General features: G+C 38.7%; 5 protein-coding genes across 5 annotated transcripts; 1 reads left to right on the top strand and 4 right to left on the bottom strand.

Annotated features, from left to right (window-relative positions):
• Nucleotides 1-343: 343 nt before the first annotated feature.
• On the bottom strand, nt 344-700 carry Tsp_09186 (putative glucans biosynthesis glucosyltransferase H). Its single transcript, XM_003375558.1, has one exon. It carries the CDS (start codon nt 698-700, stop codon nt 344-346), a length of 357 nt encoding a protein of 118 aa, XP_003375606.1.
• Nucleotides 701-1,667: 967 nt separating this feature from the next.
• Nucleotides 1,668-3,174, bottom strand: Tsp_09185 (conserved hypothetical protein). Its single transcript, XM_003375557.1, has 3 exons — nt 3,086-3,174; nt 2,809-3,016; nt 1,668-2,126 (listed from the first exon to the last, which is right to left on the bottom strand). Exons 1-3 carry the CDS (start codon nt 3,172-3,174, stop codon nt 1,668-1,670), a joined length of 756 nt encoding a protein of 251 aa, XP_003375605.1.
• A 366-nt stretch (nt 3,175-3,540) lies between these two features.
• Tsp_09184 (conserved hypothetical protein) lies at nt 3,541-3,903 on the bottom strand. The gene is made up of 2 exons (XM_003375556.1): nt 3,842-3,903; nt 3,541-3,760 (listed from the first exon to the last, which is right to left on the bottom strand). Exons 1-2 carry the CDS (start codon nt 3,901-3,903, stop codon nt 3,541-3,543), a joined length of 282 nt encoding a protein of 93 aa, XP_003375604.1.
• A 198-nt stretch (nt 3,904-4,101) lies between these two features.
• On the top strand, nt 4,102-9,415 carry Tsp_09183 (cleavage and polyadenylation specificity factor subunit 2). Its single transcript, XM_003375555.1, has 9 exons — nt 4,102-4,437; nt 5,203-5,622; nt 5,691-5,919; nt 5,954-6,174; nt 6,603-7,064; nt 7,131-7,499; nt 7,760-8,193; nt 8,252-8,534; nt 8,603-9,415. Exons 1-9 carry the CDS (start codon nt 4,102-4,104, stop codon nt 9,413-9,415), a joined length of 3,567 nt encoding a protein of 1,188 aa, XP_003375603.1.
• Nucleotides 9,416-9,887: 472 nt separating this feature from the next.
• On the bottom strand, nt 9,888-11,842 carry Tsp_09182 (chitinase domain-containing protein 1). Its single transcript, XM_003375554.1, has 8 exons — nt 11,741-11,842; nt 11,575-11,688; nt 11,261-11,390; nt 11,084-11,192; nt 10,651-10,743; nt 10,244-10,408; nt 10,105-10,182; nt 9,888-10,017 (listed from the first exon to the last, which is right to left on the bottom strand). The coding sequence occupies exons 1-8, from the start codon at nt 11,840-11,842 to the stop codon at nt 9,888-9,890; spliced, it is 921 nt and encodes a 306-aa protein (XP_003375602.1).
• Between the last annotated feature and the right edge of the window lie 818 nt (nt 11,843-12,660).

Raw genomic sequence — 12,660 nt, 5'->3', positions numbered from 1 at the left:
TTTTTTACATGAATAGTACTTTCATTATTGTTCGTTTGGATCGAAGAGAATAATGCTGTTAACTGTGCTGTGAGTGTAGAAATTGTTGCATAGGATATGCGAAAAAGAAAAATACGCATGCGTAGACTATTGAATTGAAAGATAATAATGAGAGAAGGTTGAAGGAGAGTGAGAAATAGAAGCAGCTCGTTGTGGTTGGTTATTTGCTTTCATGCTTGCTAGCAATAAAGCATTGAAGTGCCTGCGTGTGAGATAATTCGAGTTGGAAACGAGAAAAAGCAAGCAAGCAAGCCAGCCAAGCAAGAGAGAAGCTAGCTGGCTGGCTGGCTGGCTGGCTTGCTTGCTAGCAAACATGCTTCTCTCGTTCAAGCTGTCCAGAGTGAAAGCGGCCGAGTGGAAGAGTGACGAGAATAAATATAGAAAAACACGAGCAGCTGGTCGACGCCAAACTGACAGCTGCTGTTGAAGCTTCAAGCTTCAGAGATATTGAACATACTGCTGCTTCTTTTACCAATGGTCGTCGTTGTGGCGTGGTTGTTGTAAGTTGTAGCTGTTTGAGAAATTTTAATTTGTGATGGCAGTGCTTTGGTTTTTTTAACTTTTCAACCACCACAAAGAATACAAAGAATTTTATTGTCTGTTGTTGTTGTTGTTGTGTCATTGGAGAAATGTCGTTGGAGTGTTCAATATGCTGCGACATTTTTCCAAAGCTGAAACAGTTAGCTTGCTTGCATGTTTTCTGCGCGGATTGTTTGGAAAAAATCGAACAAGACCGGTGCGTCAAATGTCCACTTTGTCGACGTGAGACCACGTTGAACGGTTTCGGCGTCGGAGATTTGACCAGCAAGTTCGGTGGTCATCTACAGTGTTCCGACTGTGACTGTCAGGTGGAAATGACCAACGCAATTTGGTGCAAAGATTGTGCCACTATACTTTGTCAACGTTGTTTGGGTAGGTTGGAATTTTATTTCAATTTTTCATTTTTCCTTTCCACACAACATCTGTAAGATTCAGCAAAAAATCTCATCTTCCACATGCGTGTGTTGTTAAAATTGTTTTCCTCGTCGACGGATCCATTTTATTGTTTCGTGTCATTTTGTTGTTTATTTTTCAAATAGACACTATAATTTGAAAGATTAAATTCAAATTCAAAGAACAACAATAATGATCCAATTTGATTTCCTGCTTTGCAAAATTGTTCATATCTTGAAAGTACATCAATAATTTTTTCAATAACCAGGAAAGAGAATTAACTCTCTTCGATCAGTGATAAAAAATCATTATAATTATGTTCTTTGCTAATATAATTTACTTGTATGCGGAAAAGCAAAGTCGATTGAATGGAAAAAATGCAGTGTTAGTTCACTTTATGAATGTCAGATTAATAATAATAATAATAGTTAGTTGTTGTGCAGTAAAGTTTTGCAATCTCCTCTGTGTTGACATGGTGGTTTTAGTTGATTAATTTACTTTAAATTTTCAAAGTAAATTTTTTTGCAACAATGCAAACAATAATAGTATTGTTTGCAAAACAATTTATATGAACAAATCTTGTTTACCGGAAATACTTTACAATTAATGATGTGCAAGTACAAATAAATAATGCCTATATTTTATGATAATTTTGGACAACAGGAATAAGAGAATAAGAAAATGCTTTTTTTTCTCTATTCCAGTGTTGAGTCATCAGCGACACAGTGTTGAACAAGTGGATCAGCTTGGACCGGTGAAATTTTCAATATGTCAATTGGAAAAATTTGCTCGCGTGCACACGAAATTGGCGATGATTCAGAAACGTCTGATACGTGAATATGTGCAACAGTTGGGCGAGGCGTTGGAACGTGAATTGGACGACGATTTGACGGCCAGACTGACACGTCTGAAAGCGGAAAAGGAACATTTGAAGGCAGCTTTTGAGCTGAACTCTGAAAAGCATGTTGAATGGAGCGGCGGCGGCGGCAGTCAAGACGGTGGTGGGGATGGTTGTGCTGGCCAAGAGGGCTTGACCGGCTCTTGGCTACGTCCGGATTTGAAACAGGGGCAGGGTCGATTTGCGTCCGTGTTGAACGAGGTGTACAAGATGAGTCCGACGTCGTTGCGTGCCCGGGCACTGCTTGGCCAGTTGCCTCAGACGGGTGTGATTTTCAACCCACCGCCGGTGGACAAGGCGGTCAGCTTGTTCGTTGAGAATGGCAAGTTTGCTTTGTTTTCGATTAGCATGAATTCGATGCGAAAAAAGCCCGCACTGCGGGTGCCCAGCGCTTACATAGGCGCCGGTTTGTTGGACGAACCGTGCGATTTGTGCGTCAACGCACACCGGGAGGCGATACACGTCACCTGCGTGCACAAAGGCTTGTACACGTTTTTGTTGAATTCCGAAAGTGACGAACTCTACCTGTACCAGCCGTTGATTCAAGCCAACGACCAGTGCGCGGGCGTGGCCTACGACAGTGTCAACCGCTTCGTCTTGACCACGGTGTTGCGCAATTTTACCGACTGGATTGTGCAAATTTACGACAGTCGTCATTTGAAATTGCAAGCAGAAATCGCCTGTCCGAAAGAGCCGAAAATCGCCAACGGCTGGTACCGGTGGATAACGGCGCTGACGAAAAGTTTTGTGCTTGTTTCGGCCGGCGACAACAAAACCGCCGCCCTTTGGCTGCTGCATCTGCACCGCAAGCGATGGACCCTGTTGCACACCCAGCACGGCGCCACGTATCGCAAGGCCGCGTTCCACCGGCCGGCCAAAGTCGACCGTTCCGAAGCCCTGCTCTACGTCCCGGATGTGCACAACCGACTTGTGGTCACGTTCGTTCTCAACTTGGACACGCTGACCATTCGCAAGACCACCGAAATCCGCACCTCAGAACTGACTCGTGAGCTGGCGATATGTGTGGCTGCGTTGGAGGGTCGTCTGGTCGTTGGCAACTGGAGAACCGGCAATGTGATTGTCGCCGATTTGGTCAAGTGTTCCTCAGAATTGTTGACTTCACTTGGACCACAGCAGCTCGCCAGTCTGTGCTTTGTCGACAGAAATCAGTTGCTTATGCTTTGCAAGCAAAAGGAAGTGATCGAACTGTTCGACTTGCGTTGCATGTGATCACAGAACTGATTTCCAAGAGAAACAACTTTTTTCTTTCTTTGTCTTGTAATTTTCATGGCTGATTCATTCATGACAACAAAAACAATTGTATTGGTAATTAGTATTCAATAAAGCGATCATTGTTCATGCTCGTATTTCTGTTTTTGATTTCTGTATTTCCAATGTATGTACTTGTTAATCATCATACTGTAATAAATTGTTTTCCAAACTTTGTTGCCCATTTGTATTTTTGATCACTGTTTAAAAGAAAAAAAATCCAATTCCGATCAATTCTCGGAAATTTTCAGTTTCTGAAATATAGAAATTTATTTCCGAAAGAAATAATTCCAATGTTGAAACTTTTTTGTGCCATGCAAAGGGAAAACATTGCTTCCCATTTGGCCTGCAGCCAAAGAAGCTCATTAATCATTCATTGATCTGCGCTCAATTTTCACCAGCTATTCGTAGAAATTTCTTTTGAAAGCTTTTTCACACAAGTGTTCATTCAATTTTGACGAACTCCGGAGTTTTTGGTCTTTTCCTGTTTGCTTTCGCAACTGCTGAAATTGATTGTTGCATATTATTGCATTCTGCTTTGTCTGTGTCGCCGTGCCATTTGTTGTTGCGTGTTGCGCTGCTGTTGACGTTTCTGTTCGTTTGACACATACGCACAGATGACTATAATAAACGTTAATTTTATAATCATCGAATGCACACTTCACAAATTATTGTTCAATTAATTTTTTGTGTCAGTCACACTTTATGCATGGAAAAATCATAGATCCTGTTGCGCATGATAATACTGTTGCTATGATGCTCATTTTTCCAGTGCAACTGTAAATGTTGAACGTTTTGAACATGTTTTTATGTTGCAAAGAATTCCACGAATGCGCTTATATGTCGTGATGTACGGTTTTTGTTTTGTCAGTTTTGCAATTTGAATTTTTTTTGCATAATTCAATCTAGTTCAGTTTTGGTATTTAGTTTACTGCTTTCAGCTGCAAGGAATCGTTTGAACGATGACTTCGCTGATCCGATTTGAAGCGTTGTCCGGCGTGATGGACGATTCGCCACCGTGTTACGTGTTGGAAGTGGGCGAGTTCCATTTTATGCTCGACTGTGGCTGGGACAGTTCGTTCAATATGGATTTTATTGAACGCGCACAAAAATGGGCGCCACGCATTGATGCCGTTTTGCTCAGCTATCCGGACATTGCACACATCGGTGCTCTTCCCTATTTGGTCGGCAAGTGCGGCTTATCTTGCCCCATTTATGCCACTGTACCTGTTTATCGTATGGGGCAAATGTTCTTGTACGACTGGTATCAGTCGTTTCAGAATTATGAAGATTTTCAGGTATGCCAGTGATTGATTACTAACGTTGCAAATAGTTCTTCTTTAAAGTATCATTTTCCAAACCGTCCGTTAGCTGTTTGATCTTAATTATGCAATCCTTTTATGCAAAACATTAACTCATTATTATTATTATTATTATTATTATTATTATTATTATTAGTATTAGTATTAGTATTTCAGTTACCTTTTTTTAGATTAGAAAGCTGTAAATTTTAGTAATGAAATAGTAAGTGAAACTATATTTTTCTTCTCCCCATAATACAATAAGTTAATCTTTTAAAAGTTCAGAAGTTAAGCATAGATTATTATTATTATTATTATTGTTATTATTCGCATTTTTTAAATGAAATTCAATTTTATCAACTGCGTTCATATCCTTTTTGCGTGATGTAGTACTGAATTTTGATTTCATTTGTTATAAAAATGCACAATTTCCAGTTTTTTATATTCAGTATTTGCCTTCTTGATATAATATATCGGGTAATATGTCGACGATATGGAACATGATTGATCTGTTTGTTCTGGTAAATCGAGTGATATATTACGCTGTAAAAAGAATACGAATGTATGTTAGCATACTGTAGAAAATATGAATTCAAGTTCTTGAGAATGTGAAAAATATAAACTGTAAATGAAACCTGTAAGCGTGAAGCGAGTTTGTGCATTGTTTTTGTTTTGCAATTATTATTATTATTATTATTATTATTATTATTACAGTTGAAAAAATGCTTTTTTCAATATGATTGCTGAAAATTTATTTTGTAGATTTTTTCTTTGGACGATGTTGACCAAGTGTTCGACAAAGTGCTGCAAGTGAAGTACAATCAGCAAGTGTCAATGAAAGGTCGAGGACATGGTTTGCAAATTGTTCCACTGCCGGCCGGTCATATGATTGGCGGTACAATTTGGCGCATCACAAAAATGGGCGAAGAGGAGATTGTCTACGCGGTGGATTTCAACCACAAAAAGGAACGCCATTTGAACGGCTGCCCCTTGGAATCGATAGCAAGACCGAATTTGTTGATCACCGATGCTTACATGTGTGGTACAGCTTTGCTGAGACGCAAATTCAGAGACGAGGCGTTGTTGTCCACAATACTGAAAACCCTTCGGAGCGGTGGCAACGTTCTCATAGTTGTCGACACTGCCGGCCGTGTTTTGGAACTTGTCCAACTTTTGGATCAGGTATTTGGATGTTTGAAAAGCGGAAGAATTTTTTTCTAATTTTAATTTAAATTTGTTGCCATTTACAGCTGTGGCACAATGCCGAAGCAGGTTTGTTGCTTTACAGTTTGATTTTCATGAATTCAGTCGCATTCAACGTGGTTGAATTTGCCAAATCACAAGTTGAATGGATGAGCGAACGGATGTTGCGCATGTTTGAAGAGGGTCGTAGTAATCCTTTCCAATTTCGACACGCTCAACTTTGCCATTCATTAGCAGAATTGACACGCCTGCGTTCACCCAAAGTACTCTCGTTCAGTCAGTTTCTCTACTTTATCACTTTCATATACAGGGGATGCTTTTTTTTCTGACAAGGTTGTACTAGCTAGTCAGCCGGATCTAGATTCAGGCTTCAGCCGGGAGTTGTTCTTGGATTGGTGTATTGATGCAAAAAACTGTATCATTTTGACCAGTCGTGCTCGAATTGGTTCTTTGTGCTCGAAACTGATCGAAATGGTCTCTTCCCCTGAACGAATTGGCACCAAGCAGATAACAGTACAAGTTAAACGTCGTGTACGTCTCGAAGGCCACGAGTTGGACGAATTTCGTGTCAAAAAACGTGAACAAGAGCAACAAGCGACAAAGTTGAGGTGTAGTAGCTGTATTCACAATTTACAAATATGCAACTTATCCGTTTTTTATTATTGAGCTTTATTCTTAACTTATCACAGACTTGAGCAACATCGACGGCGAAGTCGTGTCGATGTAGTCAGTTTGGACGACGAAGATTCGGATGACGAAGAAAAGAAAAGCGATGCAGCAGCGAATGAATTTCCCTATGATATATCCTACACTGCCCAAGGACCAGATTACTGGTACAACAGAGCTGAATCATACAGACGTTTTCCAAAATACCCACACTTTGAAAAACGTATAAAGGTATATATATATATATATATATACTATATTATAATTTGTTGTTGTTGAAATTTATTTTTCAGTTTGATGATTATGGTGAAGTGATCCACGCGAAAAGTTATTTACAACTTGAAACCAAAGTAAGGATGGTGGACTTGATGAGAGACAGGATGGGCGAAGATCAAGAAAATGGTGTTACAACGCCAGGCGAAGTGCAGGACATTCCGACCAAATGTATTCAATTTGTGCAGACGGTCGAAGTATTTGCACAGTTGGAGTTTATTGATTTCGAGGGGCGGACCGATGTTGATTCGTTGAAAAAGATTCTCCAAATGAGCAAACCGAAACAGATCATCCTCGTCCACGGTATGGCTGAGCAGACGGAAAAGTTGGCTAATTACTGTAGGAAAAGTTTGAACATGGCCGAAGATAAAGTTTTCACACCACGACTGGGTGATCTGGTGGATGCGACTATCGAAAGTCACATGTATCAGCTGAAATTAACGGATGCTTTGTTGAACAGTTTGAAATTTATTCATGTCAAGGTAAAATGCACACACACACACACATATATGTATATACATTGTTTTCTTACATTTATCTTATTTCAGGATGTGGAAATTGCCTGGGTAAATGGTTTGATAAAGCACAATTGTTCGGAAGAAGAAACAGAAGACCAAAAGATCGCTGCAATGGATGTTGATGATGAAAAAAATGCTGAAAATGCTGTCGATATTGGCAGTGATAATATTCCATATTTGGATTTACTGCCATCATCAGAGATTCCATCTCATGATGCAGTGTTTGTCGGCGATCCGAAATTGTCCGACTTGAAACAGGCTTTGATGCTTGACGGTTTTCAAGCAGAATTTTCTCACGGGGTGCTTGTGGTCAACAATGTCCTCTCTATACGTAAACGTGCCGACGGGCAGTTGCATGTCGAAGGAATCGTCTGCAAAGATTATTACGCAATTCGAGATGTAATTTATAAACAATACGCTATTATTTAGTAGTATATCTTTTCTTTTTATCAGCGCAAAGGCATCACTATTTGTTTGTTACTTCTTTTCCATTTACCTCATTCATAATGAAATTTACCATTTATTTGTGTGTTTTGTTTCCAATTTTCGAAACTAGCTGCTTTATTGACGGCCAGTTCATTGAATTGGTTACTTTTTACTCGTTGTGTAAATTATAATTTGAAAAATCAAAAACAAAACGATGCATTTTAGGTATGCAGCAATTTCATGCGAATTATTTCTTTTATATTTGCATAGTTGTTCTGCACAGTTGCCTGATGGTGGAAACGGAACCGAGGCATGTGATCGTGGTTGGCAGCGGTTTGGCTGGTCTGTCGGCCGCTTTGGCAGCTTTCAATCAAGGTTCCCGGGTGACGGTTTTGGAAGGCGAGCCGAACATTGGCGGCAACAGCGCCAAAGCGACCAGTGGCATCAACGGTTGCAACACGTCCACGCAACGCGTCAACGGAGTCCAGGACAATGCCAAATTGTTCTACAGCGACACCATGAAAGCCGGCCACGGGATCAACGACATGCAACTGGTGGACTTGTTGACGAAAAGCAGCGCCGACGCCATCGATCGGCTCACTGAAATTGGAGTGGATTTGTCCGATTTGGTCATACTTGGTGGTCATTCAGTCCGACGTACTCACCGGTATGTTGATTTGTTTGTGAATTTACATGGATATATATATATATATATAATACTGTAGAATTCCAGCTAAAAACGGCAAACCAGTGCCAGTTGGATTTCATATCGTCCGTACTGTGCACCAACATTTGTTGAATAAAGCCAACAGTGTTGGCAGTGATCGTCTGAAAGTGATGACCAATGTACGCGCGGTTTCACTGATCACTGATGCTGACGGATCTGTTGTTGTGGGCTTGCGTTTCGAACATGCCGACACCAAAGAAACCGGACAACTGTATGCCGATTCTATCGTTCTAGCTACTGGTGGATACAGCAACGATCACACGTCAGATTCATTGCTTGAAGTAACAAATCATTAATTCATGCGTGCTCATTCATTTAATTTATGTCGTGTTATTATTATTATTAATAGGAATTTGCAAAATCGAAAATCGATTATCCAACAACCAATGGACCCTTTGCCGTCGGTTCGGGTGTTAAGATGGCAAGGTTGATCGGAGCGAAACTGATCGACATGGATAAAGTGCAAGTGCATCCGACCGGCTTTGTGGATCCGGAACAGCCGGACGCGGGGACGAAATTTTTGGCCGCCGAAGCGTTGCGAGGTTCCGGTGCACTGTTGCTCGACCACAGCGGTCAGCGGTTCGCCAACGAGCTGGGACCCAGGGATTATTTGACTGAACGTATCGAATCCCAGTGCAAGCAGAGCAAAGATGTGGGACGAAAAACTGCCTACATGCTGCTCAACGACGAAGCAGTTGATCTGTTCGGTAGACCTTCTTTTGAATTTTATTGGAAAAAGAAAAATTTTTTTACCAAAGCTGACAACGTGGAACAGTTGGCGAAATTGTTGAACGTTGAAGCGGAATTAGTGAACGCGACGTTGAAAGAGTACGCCGAAGCAGCCGACGGTGCACGGGATGATCCGTTCGGTAAAACTGTATTTCCAGTGATTTTCGACCCCGGACGGCCAATCTACGTGGCCCGCATCACACCGGTCATTCATTACACGATGGGCGGTTTGAAGATCGACATCCACAGCCAGGTGCTGCGAGAGGATGGTTCCAAAATTTCAGGCTTGTATGCCGCCGGCGAAGTCAGTGGAGGCGTGCACGGTGCAAATCGACTGGGCGGGAATTCGCTGCTCGAGTGCGCCGTTTTTGGCGCCATTGCCGGCAAATATGCCGCCACGGTTCCAGTTGGTGCTCAGGCTGGAGATTTGTGACAATTGATCACAGTTGTGGTATTTTTATGCCAGCTTGTCGTTTTGATTTGGGCATTGGATCGGCTTGGTGTTTCTCTGAACTGGTGTAGTAGGTGGTGGAGATTTTCTTGTTGTGAGAATCGTCTTCTATTCGCTGGCTTGTTGTTGAACGTATTCGGTATATATTTTATATTCTTTTTTTTTAAATTTGCTGATGCTAATTTTCTCTTTTATTCAAATCATCCATCATTTTATATAATTTAAAGCAAAAAAAAAGAGAGAGAGAACTGAGAGAGGATGAATCATCATCATTATTGTTCCATTAGTGTGAGTAGAAAATGTAGCTTGGGTAAAAAAGAATCAGTGAGAAAAACTTTTCCTAGTAACAGATGTAGTAGTACATGTAAACAGTGAAAAATTGTAATAAATAAACAAACAGAAAACTGAGAATTGATGATGAATGGATGTGGATTGAAGAAATTAAAGCTTGTTGTTATAGCAGTTCATAGAAATGATCCAACCCTTGTCCGATATCCCAGATAGCCACGCCGACGTTCAGCCTGATTGCGAGATTCAGTTTCGCTTTGATCACTCTCAAATTTGGGAAATTGATCACTTTCCATCTGTAGAAATAAATGCAGATGGAAAAATAAGTTTTGTTTTTTCTTTTTCTCCAATTCAAGAAACAGTTTCTCTGGTGCACCACTTACTTGAACACTGCAAAATGTTCGTTGGTCATATTGTCCCAGACAAATTTTGGTTTTTCGCTTTTCACAGCTTCCACATAGCTAAATAAGATAAATGATTGATTTCGAAAAAAAAAACAAATTAATAATCATTCTTCATTACCGAGATCCAATTACTGGCTCCAATTCGCCAACTTTGTAATCGAACTCATAACCGTAAAAGTTGATACCCATCAAAATTTTTTCTGCAGTATTATTGTTGCTGTTAATTAGCATTTCTATGCATCTTTCAATCCAAGACAACGGTGCTATATTGATACCTACTTTGCTGGAAAATGGTATTCAATCGTATTGCTCTTTGTTTAGTAATTAATATAATAATTGTTTTTTTTGCTTTACCCGAAACGATTGTAATCATAAGTCATCACACTAACATAATCGATAAAAGGTGACAATTTTTGCATATGAGTTTCGTTGAACAGAGAAGGCTGATCACTTGAAATTAAAAAACACTTTTTTTAATGCTAAATAAGCAACGGTTATTTTTAATGATCAGTTGGAAAAACTTACGCATCCGGGGTGCAAGCAGGAACAACTAAAATGACAATTTTCTTCTGACGTCTCAGATATTCCGCAAAATTGATGATCAATTGCAACAGAGGTCTAGAAAATAAAAATTTCCACCATCAATGAAATCAATGACTTATAGAAATTATTAAATGATGCAGGAAAACAACTGCTACGCCAAGTCAACATTTTGCGTTTTCTGATCCGTTAAAATTGGCACCGTTTGTGAAATCACTTCCAAAACTGCACCTTCGAAACCATTGCGCTGCAAAACAATAAAACCAACCCATCAATTATCGATCAATCGTAAGTATGAATTATACTGTCACAATTATAATTATTATTAATCAATTGTTTGGGGGAAAGTGAAAAAAGAAATATGCTATCATTCACTTGAATAAATTCAACGACGTTTCGAAAGCAAATATTTTGAAACAATTCGCTCGACAGCAAATATTCAGCAGTGATTTTATCTTTGTATTGCAGCAAAAATCGAGGTACCACCTTCACTGCACTGTTGTTGCTTCTCACTTCGGATATCCATTCTAAAATTAAAAAAAAAACAACTGCAACACTGATTTTGTGCTTTATAAAATCAAAGAAAACGTAAAACTTTGGTCAATGTCATGACTGCCGGCTATTGAACATTTCCCTTGGGAAGCAACTAAATGCAACCATACTGGTGATATAAAAGTAAACTTTGGGGCTAACCATTTGGCGATGTCATAACCGTGATTGTTCCACTGAAAAATTAATTAAAATTTCAACTGATATATACATATATATATGAAATTATCGAAATGGGATATTTATACATTTAATGAAACAACATACATTCCATTTTCATTGTATATATAAGTATACTTATTCATTTACACAATTAAAATGTAATGAAATTGAACTAAATTAGAAACAGAAACGACTAACCGGCGTAACATATGCTAAAACTGGATTCGGAAAATTTTTTGGACCGTCAAAAGTCATGCGTCCGTGAGTTTCTAATAGTGTTATGTAATCATCTTCCTCTTCTTTAAAGAGTTCCTTAAAAAAATTTCTTGAACACAAACAATAATTCAATACACAGTGAATTCACATCCAAAGATATATTATCCTGGTCGAATTCGTCAGTAAAAAACGTATTCGAAAAACTGGCAACGATGAGAGTACAAACAATTTGCAAATGCTGGAGAAGCATGGACTAAAAAATGAGCTCTGTAAGAAAATTTTCTTACACCAAAAGTTAAAATTGTTCTAAAAGAAAATTTATCAACTAACTAAAATTAATTCAACGAATGGAAAATGGAAAATTAGTTGAACAAAACTTGTAGATTGTCAAGTAAATAATTTGATTTACTGTAACTGTGATTAATTTTCCAGGCTAGAACCCTCTGTACGACGTATTTAAAATTTCAGAAATGACTATTGTGGTATATTGTTTTATACATTTACATTGCTAACTGATAGTGTTAAAGCATGTTTTTTTATCGTATTGCCTACTCGAAATTTATGATAAAAATTTTTATTTGTAAAACAGAATTCCTTTTATGCTTAAAAAATTACTTTCTCATGGAAAGCTTCACTTAATGAAGAAGATTTAAATTTAAAATTTAAGTAACATCTGGTTTTAAATATTTTTCGATATTATGGCGTATTTTTCTTTTTAACGCTATTACGTGGAAAATTTTTCAACTTATAGGAATAGAAAGCATTACAGTATCTATTAATACAGTTAGAGATCGGCAAGCTGGACGTACTGTATATCGTATTGCTTTAGCTTCTGTTCGGTTTAGTTTTATAAAATATTCTTCATGCTGAAATAGTAGTAAAATATTATTTAACATTAGTTATATGAATACTGTATCATGCGGAAACTGATGACAAGTTATTTATCACGTTATACATTTCTTTTTTAGCATCGTATTCTGAGTGAGATAGTCTATTTCTGCGAAGCATTAAATTTGCATGCTATATGAGTGAAATATCAATTTTATGATGAAAATCAGTATATTTAAT

The sequence above is a fragment of the Trichinella spiralis genome, assembly GCF_000181795.1.
Source record: "Trichinella spiralis strain ISS 195 chromosome Unknown Scfld5, whole genome shotgun sequence".
In the NCBI taxonomy this organism is placed as follows: domain Eukaryota; kingdom Metazoa; phylum Nematoda; class Enoplea; order Trichinellida; family Trichinellidae; genus Trichinella; species Trichinella spiralis.
Note: the sequence above shows the minus strand (reverse complement) of the source record. Positions and strands in the feature narration are given on the sequence as shown.